The following is a 23,394-nucleotide window of genomic DNA, read 5'->3' on the forward strand; positions in this document are numbered from 1 at the left end:
CCACGCCCCCAGCCCCTCACTGGGGGATTCTAGGCAAAGGCCCTACCATAGGGCCACACCCCCAGCCCCTCACTGAGGGATTCTAGGCAGGGGCTCTGCCACTGAGCCACGCCCCCAGCCCCTCACTGGGGGATTCTAGGCAGGGGCTCTACCACTGAGCCACGCCCCCAGCCCCTCATTGGGGGATTCTAGGCAGGGGCTCTACCACTGAGCCACGCCCCCAGCCCCTCATTGGGGGATTCTAGGCAGGGGCTCTAACCCTGAGCTACATCCCCAGTCCTTAAACTGTCTTCTATTTTCAGAACCATTCAAACTTTCCTTCTCTTTCCAGAATGTGGGGCCCAGGCCCGTCTGTCTTGTGACTGTGTCCCTCAGTGCCTGGCTCCTGCCCTCCTTCGAAACCCCATCTTCTCTGAGATGCATTTCTATCCTGCTACAGGGAGTGAGGGCTTTTTTCCTAAACTTGACCACACCTTCTAATGTCTCTGATGGTAACTCAGAGGTTGCCAAGCACCTCGCTTTCTTACAGGAAGAAATTATTTCCCGTAATAACTGGGAAATTAAAAGTACTCATAGCCAAGAAAGAAATGAAGAGTGCACATTTTTACTTCTTGAACCTCAAATATACAAAGTCCTGACAGATAGTAAAAGACTTCTATTCCTTAATATATTAAGAGTGTGTGTGTGTGTGTGTGTGTGTGTGTGCGTGTACACGTGCGCATGCACCCTCCTCAGAGGAAGTATGAGGTCAGGGGACAACTTGAAGGAACAAGTTCTCTCATTCCACCACGTGAGTCCAGGGCATCAAAATCATCAGGCTTGATAGAAAGCTCACCGAGCCGCCTCGCTGGTGCAAAGAGCCTTAAATGTTTGTTTACAATTTATTGAAAACTTACAATTTGAAGTTGGGTCTTTTGATTACAGGCTGATAAAACTTCATGTAAATAATTGTGAGGGTTTCCCCCTCTGCCCCCGTTGTGGAGAAAAGAGCCTGGGAGTGGGTGCGGTGAGAATACTCAAGAGTCTGCCTATAAAGTAATGAGAACTAATGCCGGTGGGCGCAGGGAAACCCATATTCTCCAGTCCATGGCCAAGGTCTCCCGTTGCCTGAGTTCGCCCGCCCAACATCCAGACCTCCAAGGAGCTGTCTGGAACATGCATTGGGATAAACACTGTGCAACCTGGGAACAGGCCAGCAAGGCCCTTTGTAACGGAGGTTGGAGGCTGGGGCCTGAGAACGATCTGCTTCCACGCTGGTGGGAGCACAGAGGTGGAGCCAAAGAACAAATCGCACACGTAGATCCCACCCACTAAACGCCCCTCGTGTCCAAGCATCCATACCAAAAAAGCCATTTCCAGCCCTCAAGGGTTCCCTCCAGGGTCCTCTTAATTCACTCCCCTTCCTCCAAGGTCATGGTCACAGCGACCTCTTTTATTATTACATTTGTTGCTTCATTGGCGCGTGGGGTAAGAGGGAGGTGCGTGTCTGAGTACATGTTCTTCTACTTTGTAGGTCCCAGAGATTGAGCTCGGGTCCTCAGGCATAGCGGCAAGTGTCTTTTCTTACTGCCTCTCTGGTTTCTGACAGCGTAGATTGGTTGCATCTGTTTGCATTTTATTTTTACAGAATCGGCAAGTATGCTCTCCCTCTTGTTTTTTTTTCCCTCTCAACACTGAAAGCGTCCAGGTTGTCGTGTGTCCCTCTGGGTTGTTCTCACTGTGGCATGGGTTCAGCGGGATACACACACACACACACACACACACACACACACACACACACACACCACACACGATACTGTATTCAATTTACTTGTCTATCTACCTGGAGAGTGGAGGGGAGTCTTTGCTGGCTGGAAGAATGTGTCTTGTAATTTAGATCCACATGGCTGGAGACAGCGAGCAAAGAGAGAAGGAGAACGGGAAGGTCAGAGGGACGCAAGAAGCAGATGGCTCCGGCTTATGGCTACTTTGGCTCTGACGGTGGGTGAGATGGAGCCAAGGGGAGGTTTCAAATGGAGAGGACTTGATTCAAGTGGAGTGTCCACTTGTGAATATCTTCTAGCCCCAGGGAGTACTTCTTTTCTGATAGTCTCATGTAGCCTAGGCTGGCCTCACACTTGGTATGTAGCCAAGGATGACCTCATCTTGATCCTCTTGTTTCTACCTTTCAAGGGCTAGGATTACAGGGATGTGTCCTTATGTATCTATCAATCATCTATGTATCTACGTATCTATCTATCTATGCATGCCCTTACTTCTTTCTTTTATTGTTGACTTTCTTTTCTAATCAATTTCATTTTGTGTGTGTGTATATGTGTGTGGTCCACATGTGTGCATCTGCCCATAGAGGCCAAAAGAAGGTGCCAGATCGGGAGTTAGGGTGACAGGTGGTACTGAGAACTTGATATAAGTGTTGAGAACCTAACTCAGGTGCTCTAGAAGAGCCATATGCTGTATGCTGGTTAGGTTTTTTTTTTTTTTGGGGGGGGGGAGGTTGTTTTTAGTCAATTTGACACAAACTAGGATCATTTGAGAAGACCGATCTTTAATTTCGATTGGATCCTTTATTAGATTGCCCTGCAGGAAAGTCTGTGGTAAATTTTTCTTCTGATCAGTGATTGTGTTGGTTTGAATATGTTTGGCCCAGGGAGTGGCACCATTAGGAGGCACTTGTTGGAGGAAGTGTGGTACTGTAGGGGTGGACTTTGAGACCCTCCTCATAGCTGCTTGGAAGCCAATCTTCTCCTGCTGCCTTCAGAACATGATAGAGAACGCTTAGCTCCTCAGCACCATGCCTGCCTGGATGCAGCCATGTTTCCTGCCATGATGATAATGGACTGAACCTCAGAACCTGTAAGCCAGTCCTAATTAAATGTTGTCCATTATAAGAGTTGCCTTGGTCAGGGTGTCTCTTCACAGAAATGGAAACTCTAAGAAGACAATGACTGATATGGGAGGAACCAGCCCACTAAAGGTGGTGTAGAGTAGGTGGCCCTGAGGTATATAAGAAAGCAGGCTGAGCAAGCCCAGAAGAAGCACCCCTCCATGGTCTCTGCTTCAGTTCCTGCCTCCAGGTTCCTGCTTGAGTTTCTGCCCTGACCTCCTGCTATGGACTATGATCAGAATATATACGCCAACTAAATCTTTCCTTCCCAAGTTGCTTTCAGTCAGAAAGTTATGCCACAGCCGTAGGAAGCAAGCTAGAGCACGCAGCAGTCACCCTTAACCGCTGAGCCACCTCCTCCATCCCTCCCTTCTGCTTTAATGTCATACACATTTCTGAAGTAGGGGACTGACGCAAGCTCCCACTCTGTAACCCGGGCTAGCCTTGAATCTATTATCTATCCCAGACTGATCTCCGACATAAGTCAATCCTCCTGCCTCAGCCTCCCAAGTGCTGGGATTAAAGGCATGCACCACCACCACCTGGTTGATCTGGAACTTCTAATTGTCCTGTAGGAATGATTGGCATGTGCCGACACCTGGTTTGTGTGACGCCCGGTATCAAGCATAGTGCTCCCTGCACACCAGGCAAACTCTGCCACTGAGCTGCATCTCCAGTCCTTTCAGCACCTTTAGAAAGATAGTAGCCTGGGAGTTGTGGAGCATGCCTTTAGTTCTACCACAGGTCTATCGTCCTAGTGACTCAGGAGATGAGGCAGAGGCAGAGGCAGAGGCAGAGGCAGAGGCAGAGGCAGAGGCAGAGGCAGAGGCAGAGGCAGAGGCAGAGGCAGAGGCAGAGGCAGAGGCAGAGNCAGAGGCAGAGGCAGAGGCAGAGGCAGAGGCAGAGGCAGAGGCAGAGGCAGAGGCAGAGGCAGAGGCAGAGGCAGAGGCAGAAAGGATCCCTGTGAGTTCAAGGCCATCCTGGTATACATAGCCTAAGTTCCAGGCTAGTGAGGGTTATGTACTGAGACTCTGTTTCCAAAAAGGGGAGAGGGGGGATATATTGTGCTGGAGTTATAACTTAGTAACAATGTTTGCTGCCCAGGCTGCTGGGTTCAAGCCGAGCACAGAAAAAGGATGTAGTTTCTATAATGTACTTGAAGTTATTTATAAAGCCATATTCCTCATCCAACAACCCGCCTTCACAGCCCTCCAGGCAGCAGTTGTGCACTGAGTTGGAGTATTCCCTAGTGGCTGGAGAGACGGCTCATCAGTCAGAGCTTGCTTCTCTCACAGATGATCTGAGTTTGGTTCCCAGGATTCATGTTAGGTCTACAGCCCACAATGGCCTGTAATAACTCCAGCTCCCGGAGTTCTAACATCCTCTTCTGGCTTCCATGGGCACACATGTGACACCCACAGACACATATACATACATGTAAAGTGAAAATAAAAATAAGTCTTTAAGAAAAATAGAATATTGCCTACGTGATTACAACAGAGACTCTTCAGAATTAACATTAAAACTTTAACTCTTTCAGGGCAGTGGTGGTACACACCTTTAATCCCAGCACTCCGGAGGCAGAGGCAGGTGGATTTCTGAGTTTGAGGCCAGCCTGGTCTACAGAGTGAGTTCCAGGACAGCCAGGGCCACACAGAGAAACCATGTCTTGAAAAATCAAAAGACCGGGCTGGCGAGATGGTTCAGCAGGTAAGAGCACTGACTGCTCTTCCAGAGGTCCTGAGTTCAAATCCCAGCAACCACATGGTGGCTCACAACCATCCGTAATGAGATCTGACACCCTCTTCTGGTGTGTCTGAAGACGGCTACAGTGTACTTACATATAATAATAAATAAATCTTTAAAAAAGAAAAACCAAAAACCAAAAAAACCCCAAAAAACAAAAAACACCCCCCCAAAACCTTTAATTTCTTAAACTGGGTGGTGGTGGCACATGTCTTTAATCCCAGCACTTGGAAGTAGAAGCAGGCGGATCCTGAGTTCAACACTAGTATGATCTACAAAGCAAGTTCTAGGACAGCCAGGGCTGTACAAAGAAACCTGTCCTGAAAAAAAAAATTAACTCCTTGAATAATACCCAGGGTTGAATGATTCAGCTAGCAATGTGGACATCCAGGGACCCAGCCTGTCTATTTTGAGCTCAGTTCTATGAGATAGGGTTTGGCTATGTAACCCAAGTTAGTCTTAAACTTTGAGGCTCAAATGATCCTTTTGCCTCAGCTTCCAGATAAGTTGGGACTAAAGACCTGTGTCTTTGTGCCAAGAATTCATATGTTGGTTTATGTTTGTTTTCTTGTTTTTTAGTGGGAAGGGAGTAGTCAGGGCCCCACAGTGCAGCTCAGGTTGGCTGGGACTCAGTACATAGCCTAAGGTATCCTCAAACACCTGCAATACTTCTGCCCCAACCTCGCTGAACTCCTGAATGTTGGGGTTATGAATGGATAATAGCCGTCAGCCTCCTTTCATAACACATAGGAGGCATTATTTATGCATAACTGTTGACACTGTCTCAGGAACCCTGCTCCTCCCTGGAGGGTAACTATATGAGCATTGACCACTAGGAGGCGCGTCTAGCTTTGACTGCACCTGCACGTGATGACCATCAGGGGGCGCTGTGGCGCTTGTCGCGCGAGCTCAGTGACAAACTGGATTATTTCTTTGGACATTCCAGAGGAGAACGCATTGATCCTGGCCAGCGCCAAAAATCCCAGAGCTAGGGTTGGGGACTAATGTGGGGGATGTAACAAAATAAAACAAAACTAGATTCTTGGCTTAGCCTCCAGGCACAGTAGGGGATGCAAGGATGTGTGCAGTGCCACTAAAAGTCGATCATCAAACCTTCCAGCACTGTTGGGCTCCCATCCCCCTTCCAGCCACACCTGTAGAGCAAGGTGGTTGACTGGGACGGGAAGGAGGACTAACAGGAGCACGTGGTGTAAATTGTCTACATCTACAATGGATTTTTTTTTACACTTTTTTTTTTTCAGGTAATATATTTTCCCTTCTCCCATCCCAGATGCTTCTCACCTCTGCCGGCCCAACTTCATGTTCTCCCCCCTCTTTCCCTCCCCTCCTTCTCTCCCTCTCCTTAAAAACAAACAAACAAACAAACAAACAAACAAATAAAAACCAGTAAGACAAAAACTACTAGAATGAAACAAAAAGCTCAAAAAAAGAAAGCTCATGGGGTCTGTTATGTTATGTGTTCACCAACTACTCCTGGGCATGGATTGAAAAAGAACATTGTGTGTGTGTGTGTGTGTGTGTGTGTGTGTGTGTGTGTGTAAAGTCACCTCTTTCCTTCCACTCTGTGGGTCGTGGAGATTGCACTCAAGTCCTCGGGCTTGGTGCTGAGAACACTTACTCCTTCACTCTTCCTCTGCCTCTGCCTCCTCCTCCTCCTCCTCCTCCTCTGCATCCTACTCCCCCCCCCTCCACCTCCTATCTAGAGCTTTCCATAGATTCCCAACGGGACCCAAAGCCCCCCCCCCCATCATCTACCTTTCTTCCTCTCTCCCTCCCTCCCTCACCTCTCTTTCCCTCTCTCCCTTCCTTTCTCTTCTCATACCCAAAATGTCAGCCAGCACTGTCTAACAGAATTTGATGGCATACCATGCAAAAGACATCTCAGAGCTATTTGCCATTCTAGCCTCTAGGCTATTATTCCCATTAATTTAGTTATCTTACATCCCGATGGCGGCCCCCTCGCTCCTCTCCTAGGCTTTTGCAAAGCTGCTGCCTCTGGCTAGAGCACGGTCTTCCACTTTATCTTGTGCATCTCCTCTTGTCATTGACATCTCAGCTCTTCAAGAACCCAACCTAGTGGCCACCCCTCAGGGCTGGTTAGTCTGTTTTGGTTCTCAACCCAGATCCAGATTCTATGGTACAGAGTTGTGGGTTGCATTCAAGAGGTTAGTGTTTGGGTTAGGTTAGCTGCCCTGCTGTTAGCTGCTGGGGGAGTGCTGGGATGGGAGGGGTTTTGTAAATTTCTGACTCACTTTGGATGGGTTACTGTCTCAATTTTTTTAACCCTCTATTGGCAGGAATGAGGGGCCTTCTGCAGCTAAGCAGGTACTTTACCACTGAGTCCCCCAGCCCCTCACTGGGGAGTCCTAGGCAGGGTCTCTACCACTGAGCCCCCAGCCCTGGACTGGGGGATTCTAGGCAGGGGCTCTACCATTGAGCCACACCCTAGTCCCTCACTGGGGGGGGGNGGATTTCTGAGTTTGAGGCCAGCCTGGTCTACAAAGTGAGTTCCAGGACAGCCAGGGCTATACAGAGAAACCCTGTCTCAAAATAAATAAATAAATAAATAAATAAATAAATAAATAAATAAAGCATTTATACCCTCTTAGAGTCCTGTGGGGTTTTTTTTCTATGTCTCTTTTCAGGTGCTCTTAGTCATATTTAATTCATCAAATAATTGCTTATTTTCCCAAAATATTTAAAGTAATTTTTAAATGAATATTCCTTTACATGCAGATCTACTCACTTTCTATACTCTGTAACTAAATGGTGCCATCAAAATAAATACAATGAGGCTTCAGTTACTTGAGGTCTAGGGAAAGAGTATTTTATTTATTTATTTACTATTTTTTTAGTAAGCTTATGAACCTGTGTGCACCCTGTGGAGCAGAAGCACACAGGCAAACCACAGTGCTTGGCTGCAAATGGTCTGCATGTCCTTGGAAAGGGTGCTTGTGGGCTGGAAGAACACGGGGAGCCTTGGAGATCTGATTAATTGTTTAGGGGAGGGCCGGCTATGGTCTTTCTGTTATCTCCATTTCGGCTGCTTTTCTCAGTGCAGTGCCTGGTGCTTAGCAAGTGACTGGTAATTGTTGATTATTAATACTAAGCCATTGGTTCTCAGCCTTGGGTCACCTGTGGCTACCTAGGCCCAGGGAACATTTGACAATGGGGACATTTTGGATTGTCACGAATAGAGAGGTAGCAATAGTCTCTGGGGGGGGGGGGGTCCTAGGCTTATGCTTCACTGCTAATTTATACCCCCAGCCCATCACTGCTGGATTTTCAGCAGGCCATCTATCATTGGGCCATTCCCTCACTATTTTTAAATTTCATTCTCTCCAGCTTCATTGAATTATAAGTCATACAGCCCTTCATTTGAAGTGTATAATTCAATAGCATTTAGTAAAGTTGTGTGATGACGGCCTCACTGTAGACAACATGGAGTCGAGCGCTTGTGTACTGATACTCCTCTGTTTAAGGTTCTGCTATCCTGAAGGGAATAGAACACAGCCTCCTCCTCTTCCAGAGACAGGTAAGCTCTGGAAGTTCCCAGTGCACAAGTATAGCCAGAGGCCAAGCACTGGTGCTCAGGCCTGGGGTCGCACAGGTGCACAGGGATGTAGCAGGTGCGCAGGTTCGAATCCTGGACAGCAGATACAGAGGAAGGAACTGGGAAGCACTGGGAACATTTGGTAAACAACAAAACCTAAACAGGGCATGCTGGTGTGCCTTGTAATCATAGACCCAGGGAGGCTGAGGGCAGGAGGATCAGAAGTTCAAGTCCAGGTTAGACTACATAATAACCTCTTAAAAGAAAATAAGAGCAAGCTGGGCAGTGGTGGTGCACGCCTTTAATCCCAGCACTCAGGAGGCAGAGGCAGGTGGATTTCTGAGTTGGGGGCCAACTTGGTCTACAGAGTGAGTTCCAGGACAGCCAGGGCTATACAGAGAAACCCTGTCTGGAAAACAAACGAAAAGAAAAGAAAAGTAAAGAAAAGAAAAGAAAAGAAAAGAAAAGAAAAGAAAAGAAAAGAAAGGAAAAGAAAAGAAAAGAAAAGGAAAGGAAAGGAAAGGAAAGGAAAGGAAAGAAAAGGAAAGGAAAGAAAAGAACAAAACAACAGAAAACCTCAACAACTCTGAAGCATAATTGCTTTAAAGATTAGGACGACCAGAGGAAACTAAAGAAGACAAGATACAAGACAGAAAGACAGGAGGAGAATGGCCAGAGAGAAAGACGGTGAAACGGGGAAGAGAAAGAAACTGAGACCGGAGGCCAAGAGGGACAAAGCTAGACTCAGTGAGAGTCATGGAAAGTCAGTCTCAGTCTTGGCGGCAGGAATGGCGCGTTCCGAGGAGTGACTCAGCACACAGTGGAGCCAGCTTTTGAGAAAAAGAAAAAGGCAGGCAGAGGCCGAAAGTACAAAATAGGTGTTTTAATTGAAAATTGTATAAAAGGGCAAGAAATGTGTCAGGGGATCCAGGACAGGCCCAGGGCACTGGTGGGAGGGACTGGGCATGACAGGCTGGCACCATAGAAGGCACCCCTCTGTGTCTGTCCATCCTAAGTCGAGACTGTCTGACATCCTTGCACACATGCAGACTAGAGGGAGGCAGGCGTGCTCTGGAAGCTCCGGGTGCTCAGGTATAGTGGGAGATTTGGCGCCCCTGCTCAGGCCCGGGGTCGAGCAGGCGCACAGTGATGTGGCTGATGCGTGGGAGCAAATCCTGGACGACAGATACAGCGGAAGGAGCCGTCAGTGTTGACACAGCGCGCATTGACGCAGAGTGGGGAGGTTGCCTCTGCCTCATCACACTCGTTGACGTCTGTGGGAGGAGGGGGTAGGTAGAGAGACTGTTACTCATGTCCAGGAATCAGGCCATTTCCCCAGTCTTTTAAGGTAGAGGACCATGGATGTGGGGCCTTTCCTGTGGCTTGTAATATATCACTTGCTACCTCCTGGCTGTGTGAGCCTAAGCCGGTGGCATATCGTCTCTATACCTTGGCTTGCAAGATGGAGGGACTGGAGGCGTGGCACAGTGGTAGACCACTCACCTAGCATGCAACAAGCCCTGGGTTTCACCACCAACACAAATAACATCTACAGGATTCCTTTCATATTCCCAGACCCTCCTCTGCCACTTAACGGGAGCTCGGCTTTATTGGTTCTCTGACCCCATTTTGTTCAGTCAAGAGCCTCTCAGGTAGCCTGGCCCCTGTCTGTGATGCGGTTCTTTCTTGGAGGTTCCTGATCACCATCTGGTCAAACTTGCTTTTATTTCACCCTTCTCTCTCCTCCCCTTCCTCACCGACGCAGGACATGCGGGTGATGTCCAGGCGGTAGCCATCGAAACAATCGCAGGTGAAGCCTTCTGGAACGCGCACACAGCGGCCGTGAGGGCAGCCGTCCAGGATACCACACTCTTCGGCCTCTAGGCCCTCATAGGGCTCAGACAAGGCTCCTGCAGAGAACACAGGTACCCTGAGACTGGAAAGCTCTGCCTAGGTGTCTTTGTCTCTTTCCGCCTTTGTCCCTGGCTTCCCAGGCTGGGTCGTTCTCATCCTAACCTGTCTTTCCCATCCCTAGACTGCAGGGGGCGCTGTGGTAAGGGCTGGCCTCAAACTTGTAGTACCCCTCCAACCTTTGCCTCCTAAGTGCTGGGATTACCGACATGAGTCACCAACACTCCTGCTTTCCAGGTGCTCTTGTATATTTGTGACCCTGTATTACCTTCTACCTTTTCTCTCGGCATCTCCCATCTTGTGTGTGTGTTTTGTTTTTGTTTTTGTCCATCTGTTTGGTTTCTCTGGCCGAACTAACTGCTCACCTGTATAGCTTCCACGCTCAGAGGATTCCTCAGGCTCTGGGAAGGAGCCACGGGTGTCTCTGGACCGATAAGGCCAACCAGTGCCTCGGCTAGGTGGGTCAGGAGTCTCAGGCTCGCCATAGGGACCACCATCATCCTCAAAGTCCGGCATGTCGAAGGGCGGGGCGCCATAAGGGGCCTCCCGGCGAGCAAAGGGTCCAGGTGGGGGTGGGTAGGGGTCGTAAGGTAGCACTGGCGGTGGGTACAGATCTGGCCCATAGGGGAGACTCTGATAGGGTGGGCCTATATCTGGGCCATATTCATAGGGAAGTCCAAAGCCACCAGGGCGCGGCGGGCCATAGGCAGGTGGGCGCAGCACATTGCAAAGGGCTTCAAAGTCATCTGCAAACAGGAGCCAAGGCACACCACAATCAGAACCCACCACTCATGGACTGGTCTCTGGGCAACAGAAGAGACTGGTGTGCTAACTAACAGTTTTGGGGGAGGGAGGGAGAGGGGGCAGAGCTGGAAAGGGAAGATCTGGGCATGTGCAAGCACAACTGACAATTCCAGACTGATTCTGAGATTGAGATAGTAGGATCCAGGGTCTTCAGGCTGCAGCTAAGGATCAGTCTAAGGTAATAGAGTTTGGGAGCCCCATGGGAGCGAGGGCTGGGAACCTGAAGAAATGAGACAAAGACGTGTTGTGGCTGGCTGAACACTGGAACTTAAGGGGTCAAAGGTGCCTGGAAGCAGCTTGAATCTCTGGGATCTGGGGGGAATCAAGACTGGGGTTTTGGGCTCTCGTTCATACAGAGCTAAAAGGAGGGACCAGAGATCTTTGGGGCTGTGTTGGAGTCTTGGTACTGGTGTGGAGAGGGCCCAAGGTAATGCCTGTTGGCAGCTGTAGGAGCTACTACCAGAGAGTCTGCAGGACAGGCTAGTGCGCGTGGGCAACTGCTGTTGGATCTAAGGGCCCAGGGCTTGAAATGGAGTGTCTCACAGGTTGTGTATGGTGGGTCCAGAAACCAAGAATTTAATTAAGATGGGAGACCTCAGAGCTGATGGGGCTGGGGCTACGGATGCAGCTGATTCTGGCCTTGAGATTTCAGCTGCTGACACTTAGTCTGTAGAATTGTGATCAAGATTTTGGGAGAGGTTGCAACACATGTAAGGATGCCAAGAGGTCCTCTGGGGGCCGTGTAGAGCTGTACAGTACCTGAGTCCTGGGCAGGACAGAGAGCGCAGTCCATACCCCAGGCTTCACCATAGAGACAGCAGCACTCGGTGTAGGTGGCCTGCCGGTCTAGTCGTGGGCGACTGCAGACGAGATCAGGTCCCACTTCCTGCCAGCATACTCCTAGATTGTCATCTATAGGCAATGACAGGATGTATCAGGGCACCCGGGCCCTCTCTCACAGGCCCAACTCCAGTCTCCCCAGGGTTCTGTGAAATACCAGGGTAGTTGATTCTCTTCCCTGGGTATTAGTTTAGGGTTTTTGTTTTTTGTTTTTGTTTTGTTTTGCTTTGGGGGTGGGGGTGGGTGTCAGGCTGGCCCCAAACTTGTAGTCCTCCTTCATTCATCTCTTGTGTAGCTAGGATCACAGGTGTGTTTAAATGAAGTCTCCAAGTTTAGGGACTTTGTGTGTGTGTGTGTGTGTGTGTGTGTGTGTGTGTGTGTGTGTAGGAAGTGAAAATGGGTAAAGAGATTTGGGGGCCCAAAGCAAAGAAGGGAGACACATGGATTAATTTGAGAGAAGGAGATTTAAGATAGGTAGATAGGCTGAGAATGGGAGGGAGAGAAAGACAAAGAAGAAAGAAGAGGAGAGAAGAAAAACCAAAAGAGGGGGTGTGGTAGACCAGGCTGGATATCCCAGTAATTGAGAGGCTGAGGCAAGAGTTCAAGTGAGTTTAGGCTAGCCTGGGCTACATAGTGAGAATATGCATGTAAAAAAGAAGAACCTAGGGCCCTAGAGATGATACAGGGCAAGAAAGTGAAATATGGACATTAAGACTTTCACCTTTAACCTCCAGGCCAGGTTACCTCAAAAAGAGTGGTAACCCCTGTAATCTCACACCTGTAATCCCAGCCATTAGAAGGCTGAGGCAGGAGAATTTCTGTGAGTTCCAAGCCAGCCTGTACTACAAAATGGGGGGCGGGGGGGGGAGCGAAGAATAAAACTGTTTGGGCCAGACATTGTGGCTCAGAGATTTAATCCCAGAGCCCTGGAGGCAGAAGTAGGCGTGTCCTTTATGAGTTCACTGTGTCAAGCAAAAAGTCAGATTCTGAGCCCCATCCAGGTGTTAGGGGCCTTGAAGATTTGTAAGGAAGAAGCTAAGCCTAGAGATCTACAGGCTGGGAGAGGGGGGTGGGGCTGGGCGGGACCGTGGGCGGGGTTACCCAGGCTCTGGCTCTCGTTGGAGACGCAGCGTCGCCGGGAGCCGTCCAGCACCAGTGGGGGCTCGCAGGTACAGTGGTAAGAGCCCACCGTGTTGACGCAGCGGCCACCTTCACAAGCAGGCTCCTCGTCCGCACATTCGTCATTATCTAGGAAAGTATGGGAGGAAGGGCGGGGTTGCGGGGGAGGCAGTTACCAGGATGAACTCCCCCGTTCACATTTCCTCAGCTCACAGAGTGATGGATAGAGTCTAGACTTCCTGCTGGGTTGGCTACATTCCTACTTGGGGCGGGGGTGGGGTGGGGTGCTGGAGGGGGGACTGGCCCGGCCAGAGTTGGGGGTGGGGAAGGTGGGGCTCATACCAACGCACTCCAGCCTGTGTGCGTGATAGTAGAACCCGTTGCTGCAATAGCAAGAGTAGCCTGGGGCCGTGTTCACACACACTCCGCTCTTGCACACCTGGTCCTGGAAGAGTTGGCATTCGTCCACATCTGCAGGAAAAGGTGGAGGGAGGTGAGGGCAGGGGTGGGTTTGATTTGAAGAAAACAGGTAGTGTGGGATAGCCAGTCACAAGAGAGGAAGAGCGCAATGGTACCCGCAAGTTGGGGCACGGAAAACTGGAACCAAAGGCAGGATGACGAGATCTTAAGAATAAAGTGAGAGACAGAAAAGGGAGCCAGGTATGTCGGAGCATGCATGAAATCCCAGCAATCAAGCGGTGGAAATAGGAGAGCAGGAGCTCAAGGTTAGCTTCCGCTGCCTGGCTAATTCTTGGCAAGCCTGGGCTACTTGACTCTGTAGCCAAAAACACAAAGTAAAAAAGAGGAGAGAAAAGAAAGGTATAGCAGGTGGTACTGGCACACATCGTGGATCTCAGCACTTGGAAGGCAGAGTCAGGTAGATCTCTGAGTTCAAGGCCAGCCTGGTCTACGGAGTGAGTTCCAGGACAACCAGGGCTACATAAGGAAATCCTGTCTTGAAAAAAAAAAAAAAAAAAAAAAAAAAAAAAAAAAAAAAAAAAAGGGAAAAGGAAGGAAGAAAAAAAAGAAAGACAGGAGCAAGAAATTGAGTGGCTTACAAGTTTGAGGCTGGTCTGGACTACTAGTGAGATACACTCCTCAAAAATAAGCTAACAAATGAGAAAGCAAGCAAGCAAGCAGGAAGAAACACAGGCAGGGTGAGACAGAGCTTGGCCTAGGGGCTGAGGATAGGTGGGGTTGAAGTCTGGACTTACCTCTCCGGGCACTCAGGTCTCCACTGGGCACCAGGTAGCCCCGGCCGTGAGGACACAATGACTGGTATTCAGCTGTACATAGAAGGAAAGATGAACTCAGAAACTCAAGCCCCAGTCCCTGCCTGAGCTCACTGGCTGTAGCCCCCTACCAGGTGCTAAAGCCCATGCCTGTCAGCACCCACTTCTCAGCTTCATGCCCACTGATTGCCAGCTTGGTGGCTGATGGCTCACTCTGTCCTGGCAGCACCACTAACCCAATCCTTAGTCTAAACGTATCCTCTTTCCAGGCTCCATATCCCCATATCTACCTACACCCTTGAGCCCTTGTCTCCCCCACAGGCCACGCCCACCTGTCTCAGTGCCCGGGCACTGTTGGATGCGGCAGCCGCTGCCCCAGCCTTCTCCCACAGTACAGCAGCACTCCTGCCACGTCACGTTTCGGGCCAATATATTGTCACACGCATCTGGAGCGGCTGTGTCAAAGTAGCACTCACGACGTCCACTGCTCACGGGACCCTGCCTGGGAGGGCTGGGTCTTCGAGGTGGGGGAGGGGCTGGTGGCCTGACTGGAAGACTGGGGCTGCCGGGTGCTTGGGACTGGGAGCCGGGGAACGTGCCTGAAGAAACAAAAGGCAAGATATTTGTTTTTGAGAGAGGGTTTCCTTGTGTAGCATGTAGTCCTGGCTGTCCTGCAACCCACTCTGTAGACCAGGCAGACCTTGAACTCAGAGATCAACCTGCCTCTGCCTCCCGAGTGCTAGGATTAAAGGCATACACCACCACAAGGATTCAAACTGATTTTTAAAAATCAATATTATTTAGTAGTCTAGTATGGCAGAAACTCAGAGATCCTCCTGCCTCATCCTCTAAGTGCTGGGATTACAGGTGTGAGCCACCATGCCTAGTTTCATTTTGGCTATTTGCCCTCTCCTATCACTTTGGTGTCCTGTCCTTTGCTTCACACTCTCCCACTTCCTGGTGTCCCCTCAGCTATGGGACAGAAGGGGACAGGTGATTTCCTGTGCTTTCCCTGTGACCCTCTGGGTCTTCACACCCAGTTTGTCCCAGACTAGATCAAACCCCTCCCCCGCCAGGCAGGCAGCCTCAACGCTTGCCCGCCTCTTAGATGTTTCTCCCACTCACTGTCCTGTAGAGAGAATCTCTTGTGCACTGTGTGGAAGCATCACCTATCAATCAAAAGCTGATGGCCTATTAGCAAGAGGCAGGAAATAGAAGGTGGGAGTTCCAGTATAGAGGGATTGGAACTCTAGGAGACAGAGGCGGGAGGATACATCCAGGTCTCTGAGGAAGAAAGACACATGAAACCGAGGAGAGGTAACTAGCCTTATGGCAGACTTAGACTAGTTTGAACAGGATAATTGAGTTACAAGCTGGCAGGAATGAGCCAACACTTATGACATTTATTCATAAATAAATAAGTCTCAGTTATTATTTTGGGAATAGGGGCACATGTGTAAAAGCTTGAGGTTACACTGCCCCTCCCCACTCAAGACCCCTGGTTTGGTCCAGCCTTGTCCTCTCTGCTTCAAAACTTTCACTCAACACTTTCACACAGCATCCCTAGGGAGATTCCAAACTCTTTCTGGATTGAAACGGGTCCATGGTGCTCCGTGCCCTGAGGAGAAATCCAACCTCCTAAAGCAAGTACCCAGAGCGGCATTAGAGGCACGCCTTGTAGGTGTGTCCGTGAGGGCTCTTCCAGGAAGACCCACGGCAGCCCCCCATAGGATAGAACTTGGAACTGAATAAAAAGGGGAGGAGGAAAAACCAACTGAGTTCTCCCATCCTTGCTTCCTGGTCCCCAGTCGGTGAGCAATAGCCTCACACTCCTGTAACCGTGTATTCCCCATAGGTGGACTCCACCCTCAAGCCATAAGCCAGAATAAACCCGTTCTCCTCACATAGCCAGATGGTCACCACTACACAACGCCCGACTCACACATTTAGCTACTTTTTTCTGTTCATCCTACTTAGTTCAGACACGGACCCCTCCAGAACCCTCCCTCCACCCCAAAACCTCGCCTCAGGATGGCCTGGGTATCTCCTTTCCCCCTCCAGCTCTCTTTGGTCTCGGATCTTCCCAGTCAGTCAGATTCCTCTGGATTGCCTGGGATATCTCTGTCTCTTTATTAGATTTTTTTTTTTTTAAACTGCTGGGGATTGATTACAGGACCGTGTATATCCAAGGAAGATCTTTACCACTGTGTCACCTCCCAACCCCTCACTAGAGAATTCTAGGCAGGTGTCCTCCCATTGAGCCATGCTCCCAGCCTCTTCCTGGGGGATTCTAGGCAAGGGCTCTGCCACTGAGCCACGCCCCCAGCCCCTCACTGGGGGATTCTAGGCAGGGGCTCTACCACTGAGCCACGCCCCGAGCCCCTCCCTAGGGGATTCTAGGCAGGGGCTCTACCACTGAGCCACGCCCCCAGCCCCTTACTGGGGGATTCTAGGCAAGGGCTCTACCACTGAGCCACACCCCAGCCTCTCACTGGGGGATTCTAGGTAATTGTTCCATTGCTGAGCCTTTTTACTGGTGGTGTCTAGACAAGCAGTCTGGCACTGAACTATACATACTGAGCCATCTTTTATTCTTGACTTGAGACAAGGAAGGCCTTAATAAATGGCCCAGACTGTCATTGAACTCACTTTGTAGCCTTTAACCTTCAGTGTCACCTCGGCTTCTGAGCAGCCATAGACCTTATGGCACCTGGCTTAGCTCTCCACTGGAGTTTGAGACCAGCAGGTCAGAAGTTAAGCCTCTCTGCTTACTACTGTGTCCCCAGTGTGCAGCAAGGGCCCGAATATGTTGATTGGCCTAGGTATACACGCTGGATGAAGGAATCTAGCAGACTTCCAGTCAGGAACTAATTCTTTTGAATAAATCTAATGTCCATGTCAAAGGCTGGAGCCTGCAGCTCAGTGTAGTGTAGTGTTATCCATGCTATCCATCATGTGTGTTCTAAGGGTGTTTGTATATTTGTTTAAAGCAATAGCATTTAGGGTTGGGACTGTGGTTCAGTTGGCAGAGTGTTTGCCTGGCATGCACAAAGCCTAGGCTCTGATTCTCAGCACTGCATAAGCCAGACTGTGATCCCAGCACTTAGAGAGTAAAGGCAGGAGAATCAGATGTTCAAAGTCATTTCAGCTACATAGAATGTGTGGCCAGCTCGGGCTACCTATTTGAAAAAAAGAAAAAACAAACAAAACAAATAAACAAAAAAGCCAGTTGGCAAAATAACTTGCAGTGGTTCTCAATCTAGGGGTTGTGACTCCTTTTGGGGGTCACATATCAGATCTATTGCATAGCAGATTTTACATTATGACTCATAACAGCAAAATTACAGCGATGAAATAACAGTGTAATAATTTTTTTTTGCAACATATAATTTTATGTTTGGGGTCACGACAGCATCAGGAACTGTATTTAAGGGCCACAGCATTAGGAAAGCTAGGAACCACCAACTTATCAGGTAAAGACACTTGTCATGGAAGCTTGCCAACTGGAGTTCAATCCCAGAAGCCCACAGAAAGGTGGAAGGAGAAAACCAACTCTACAAAGCTGTCCTCTGACCTCTACATGCACATCGTGGGACATCCCATGTCTACAGACATGTACACATCACATGACATCATAGCATCATACAAGAATAAAAGTTTAACAAATGAAGGCTGGAGAGATGGCTCAGCAATGAAGGTCACTAACTGTTGCTCTTGCAAAGGAATCAGTTAGGACACCCATGTGGCCTTCTGAGGCACTCCCACAGACAAGCACACACTCACCCACCACACACAAAAATAGAAAAATAAACCTTATGGAACCCCTTTAAAAGTTCAAATAAATAATTAAAAACTTCAAAGCAACATATGGAAAAAATTAAAATAAAGTGATAGCATTTAACTGATGGTCCATATTAACAGGTACATGCATGTATGCACACACACACACACACACACACACACGCACACATGGTTGAGCCACATAATCTTCCCACAGGCCCAGCAGGCCTTTGTTTAGTAGACATAGGCATATGAATCTTACCTGCAGGAGTCCGTGGGGGGACACAGCGTCCAGTCATGGGATCGAACTCCTCAGGGCTGGTGGGGCAGACACACAGGAAGGAGCCTTCAACATTTTCACACAGCGCGGAGCCACACACGCCCTGTAGTGTCTCACACTCATTCACATCTGTGATTAGGAAACACGGTGAGAGGGAGCCCATGTTATAAAACTTCTGTAGTTCGTGAACTCCAAGATTTCAAATGTAATAGATGGGGCTGGAGAGATGGCTCAGCAGTTAAGAGCCCTGGCTGCTCCTGCAGAACACCTTGGATTAATTCTCAGCACCCACTGGCTGACAACGGTAATGTCTGTTCCTGGAGATCTGATGCCCCCTGCTGGCACCAACAGGCACTGCAGGCATGTGGTACAGATAAACACTAGACACATATAACAAAAATAAACCTTTAAATATAATGGATATCTATTTCTATATATCTCAATAGGTACATATCTCTATAGGCATATGTCTTTTGAGGCAGGCTCTCACTGTGTAGCCCTGGCTCACCATGTAGACCAGGCTGGCTCTGAACTTGTGCAGTCCTCCTGCTTCTGCCTTCCAAGTATTAGGATTATAGGTCTGAGCCCCCACTGCCAGCTTTCTTTCTTTTTTTTTTTTTTAAAAAAGATTTTATTTATCATTATACATAAGTACACTGTAGCTGTCTTGAGACACACCAGAGAGGGCGTCAGATCTTATTACGGATGGTTGTGAGCCATCATGTGGTTGCTGGGATTTGAACTCAGGACCTTTGGAAGAGCAGTCAGTGCTCTTACCCTCTGAGCCATCTCGCCAGCCCCCCACTGCCAGATTTCTGTTGTCATTGTTTTGTTAAAAAATAAAAAGACCAAACCAACCCCCTCACCCACAAAAGAAAGAAAGAAAGAAAGGAAAAGGGAGGGAGGGAGGGAGGGAGGGAGGGAGGGAGGGAGAGAGAGAATACAGTTTTACTCTTTAATCTAAGATGGCTCAGAACTTTCTGTATAGTCTAGGCTGCCCTCAGACTTGTAGCAATCCCCCTGCTTCAGTGACCTAGGGCCTTGCATTAGAGACAGGCACCATTATACCTGGTTCGTAATGTAAATTTTTAAGAGAGGTACTTAAGTGTGTGTTTACATGTTTGTATGTGGGCCATGCACATGGTTCCAGTGGAGACCAGGAGAGAGCGCTGGGCCCCGGGAACTGGATTATAGGTGAATATGAGCCACCATGTGAATCCTGGGAATTAAACCCAGTTCCTCTGAAAGAGAAGCCAGCACTCTTCTTAACTGCTGAACCGACTCTCCATCCCCAGCCTCACTATTTCTCAACAGCTCAGACCCTGTTGTCTACTTCTCCTCTAGTTAGAAACCCTAACTTTCTCTTGGGAATTCCCTGAGCCTCCAAGTCCTCCGCATGCATCCAGGGTACAGCCAAGTCTCCACTGGGGCAGAACGAATCAGGTTACTGCGATTCCGCGGGTCAGAGGCAGGCAATGACCTCATCTCACGCCAATCAAAGCCAGTCTTGAGGCTTTCTGGGTCTCCTCCTTAGCTGTACAGCTGCCAGTCTGAGGCTGTGAGCCCAGAGCTAGGGCCACCTGTCACTGCCTAGAAACAAACCCAGCAGAGGAAGAAAGCTTTGCTGTGGTTCTTGGCTCTACTTACATCTGCACTCACAGACTCTGCCATTTAACTCCTCCCATTCCTCTTAGCTGTCTTGTTTTTAAATTTTATTTTATGTGTCTGCCTGCATGAATGTATGAACATCACATGAGTGTCTGGTGCCCTCCGAGGTCAGAAGAGGGCACCATATAGTTTGAAACAGTTACAAACAGTTGTGAGTCACTTTGTGGGTGCTGGGAACTGAACCTGGTTCTCTTCAGGAGCAGCAAGTGCGTTTTAAAGTATGTGTATTTTAGCCAGACAGTGGTGGTGCACACCTTTAACCCCAGCACTCAGTAGGCTGAGTTAGAGGCCAGCCTGGTTTACAGAGTGAGTTCCAGGACAGCCGGGACTGAGGCAACCAGGGCTGTTCAGAGCAATCCTGTCTTGAAAACTAAAACAAATAAGTATTTGGCTGGGCATAGTGGCACAAGTCTTTAATCCCAGCACTCATGATGCTGAGACAGATGGATCTCTGTGAGTATGAAGTTAGCCTGATCTACATAGTGAGTTTCTGGCCAGACAGGTACACGGTAAGGCCCTGTCTCAAAAAAGCAACACACACACACACACTCACACTCACACTCACACACACACTCACACACACACTCACACACACACACACACACTCACACTCACACACACACTCACACACACACTCACACTCACACACACTCACACACACACTCACACTCACACACACACTCACACTCACACTCACACACACACTCACACTCACACACACTCACACACACACTCACACACACACTCACACTCACACTCACACTCACACACATGCAAACATATTTGGGGGTGGGAGAAAGGACTCTGTGGTTGAGAGCACTTGTTCTTTTTGTTTGTTTTTTTTCTTTCGAGACAGGGTCCTGGCTGTCCTGGCACTCACTCTGTAGACCAGGCTGGCCTCGAACTCAGAAATCCGCCTGCCTCTGCCTCCCAAGTGCTGGGATTAAAGGCGTGCGCCACCGCCACCTGGCAAGCACTTGTTCTTCTGAAGACCCAGGTTCATTCCCTGAACCCAGTTGGCAGCTCACAACAGATCATAAATCCATTTCCAAGGGATCTGACACCCCTTCCTTCAAAGCCATCAGGCACGGCACACATATACAACGCAAACATTGGAGGGGAAAAACATACACACAACATAAGTAAATATATACATCCCCTCCCCAAGACAGGGTTTCTCTGTGTAGCCCTGGCTGTCCTGGAACTCACTCTGTAGACCAGGCTGGCCTCGAACTCATAGATCCACCTGCCTCTGCCTGTGGAGTGCTGGGATTAAAGATGTGTGTCACCACCACCCAGATATATATTATTTTTAAATCAAGTACAAATGCATGTATCTTTGTCTGGGTATGTGTATATGAGTGCAGGTAGCCTCAGAGGCCAGAGGTGACAGATCCCTCAGAGCCTCCTGACATGGGTGCTAGGAATCAAACACAGGTCCTCTAGGATAGCAGCCCATGCTATCACTGCTGATCTACTCCTCCATCCCTTCCTCCTCCATCCCTCCCTCCTCCATCCCTTCCACTCTCTTCTCAGGAATAAAGGCTGCTGGCGATGAGGCTCAGTGGTAGAAGGCTTAACTAGCATGCAGAGACCCCAGGTTCCATCCTTACTATTGCAAGAAAAGGAGAGGGGGGAGAGGGAGAGAGAGGAAAGGGGGGGATGAGAGGGAGAGAGGGAAGGAGAGGAGAGGAAGAAAGAGAAATAGGAAGAGAGGGAGGGAGAGAGAGAACAAACAAATCAAGAACAAAAACAAGTAAATCCATTGAGAATTGTTAAGGCCACTCTGGGCTGCATAGTAAGAACCCGTCTCAACCCTTACTTCCCCTCCTTCTCGCCAAAAACAGATAAACAATAAAGTCTGTGTTTGCAGTTGTGAGACGACAAGGAAGGTATATTGCTGCCAAGCCTAATGACCCGAGTTTGATCCCCAGGGACCCACATGGTGGAAGAAAAGAGCAGGTTATTCTCTGCCCTCTGGGCCTCTAATTAAAATACCTGTAAAGACATAGCAAACTCTAATTAATGGTGTGCAGAATATAGGCTGGCTCTGGACAGTAACACCAACACTCAGGAGACAAAGGCAGGAGGATCACTGAAGCTGAAGGGCAGCCTGGTCTAGGCTGTGACGTCAGAGCCAGCCAGTGCTAAAATGAGGTTCCTTTTTTCAAAACAACCATTCAAAAACCCACAAATCTGTCCTAGTGCCTAATCGCATTCATGGGTTGGCAAACGAAGGGGGTCAGGATACTAAAATAGTAACCATGGTGACTGTAGTAGTGATGTGGGGGTGCCCATACATCTGCAGCATGGGCTGGAGGGGTGCAGCCCCCAAGTTTCTCTATTTGCTGTGTGTAGAGATTTCTGTCAGATATGGTGGTCTAGAGCTGTTCTCCTAGTTACTAGGGAGGTTGAGGCAGGAGTTTCAGACTTCATAGGGGGTTCAAGGCCAGCCTCAGTAATCTAGGGTCTCTATTTGTAAAAATAAAATGTAAAATTTGGGCTGGAGATGGGTGTGATGACACACACATGTTATCTCAGCACTTCAGAAGTGGAGGCAGGAGGATACAAAATTGAAGCCATTCATGTCTACACAGTGAGGTTAAGGCACAAGACCCATCCCCCTGAAGAAAACAGTCAAATAACAAATTAAAAGGGATTGGGATGTAGTTTCACTAAGAGAAAAAAAATTAACACACACACACACACACACACACACAAAACTTAAGCTGGACAGTGGTGATGCACGCCTTTAATCCCAGCACTTTGGAGGCAGAGGACGGCAGATCCCTGAATTTGAGGTCAGCCTGGTCTACAGAGTGAGTCCTAGGACAGCCAGGGCTACACAGAGAAACCCTGTCTCAGAAACAAAACAAACAAACAAACAAACAAACAAACAAAACTAAGTGAGGGTCTGGAGAGATGGCTCAGTGATTCAGAGCACTTCCTGCACATCTTGCAGATGACCCACTGTTCAATGCTCAGCACCCACGTGGCGGCTCACATCAGTCTATGTAACTCCAATTCCAATGCCCCCTTTTAACCTTCATTCGCACCAGACACAAACATGGTACCCATAAATATATGTAAAAGGACACCCATAAAATAAAATGAATAAAATTTAACCTAAACCAAAACAAAAAAGCAAAAACTAATAGATTGGGGGGAGGGAGTCATACTCTGTCACCTAGGCTAGCCTAGAACTTGCTGTGTAGCTCAGGCTGGCCTCAAACTCATAACGATCGTCTTGTTTCTGCCTCCCAAATGTTGGCATTACAGAAGCGAGCTACCATGCCTGGCTCTACAGGCTCGTTTTAACTGGCTATGTCCACCGCTAGAACTTCTGTTTCTCCAGGACAGTGGACTAGCCTATTCTTTTCTGGTTCCTTACCCACGCAGTGACGTCCGTCCCGTGCCCCTTCGTAGCCTTGGTCACAGACGCACTGGAAGGACCCAGGCAGATTCTGGCACATAGCATGGGCGCCGCAGAAAGACCGGTTCCGGCATTCATCTACATCTGCAAACACCAGCAGGCCGTCTCAATAAGGGTCATGTC

The 23,394-nt window shown here is 48.9% G+C and overlaps 1 protein-coding gene across 2 annotated transcripts in view; it reads right to left on the reverse strand.

Moving 5' to 3' along the window:
• Positions 1-9,067: 9,067 nt before the first annotated feature.
• Positions 9,068-23,394, reverse strand: part of Ltbp4 (latent transforming growth factor beta binding protein 4) — a 32,433-nt gene continuing 18,106 nt past the window's right edge. Inside the window, exons 21-30 of one of the 2 annotated variants that reach the window (XM_021166465.1) lie at positions 23,230-23,355; positions 18,153-18,299; positions 14,443-14,709; positions 14,093-14,164; positions 13,221-13,349; positions 12,861-13,007; positions 11,679-11,831; positions 10,481-10,861; positions 9,962-10,114; positions 9,068-9,478 (exon numbers count right to left, since the gene is read on the reverse strand). In XM_021166465.1, coding sequence (XP_021022124.1) covers positions 9,324-9,478; positions 9,962-10,114; positions 10,481-10,861; positions 11,679-11,831; positions 12,861-13,007; positions 13,221-13,349; positions 14,093-14,164; positions 14,443-14,709; positions 18,153-18,299; positions 23,230-23,355 — 1,730 coding nt within the window. In that variant the 3' untranslated portion in view covers positions 9,068-9,323. The remainder of the gene's footprint in view (positions 9,479-9,961; positions 10,115-10,480; positions 10,862-11,678; positions 11,832-12,860; positions 13,008-13,220; positions 13,350-14,092; positions 14,165-14,442; positions 14,710-18,152; positions 18,300-23,229; positions 23,356-23,394) is intronic. The other variant, XM_029479805.1, reaches the window with a different exon arrangement.

Source organism: Mus caroli, chromosome 7 (assembly GCF_900094665.2).
Source record: "Mus caroli chromosome 7, CAROLI_EIJ_v1.1, whole genome shotgun sequence".
NCBI classification, from domain to species: domain Eukaryota; kingdom Metazoa; phylum Chordata; class Mammalia; order Rodentia; family Muridae; genus Mus; species Mus caroli.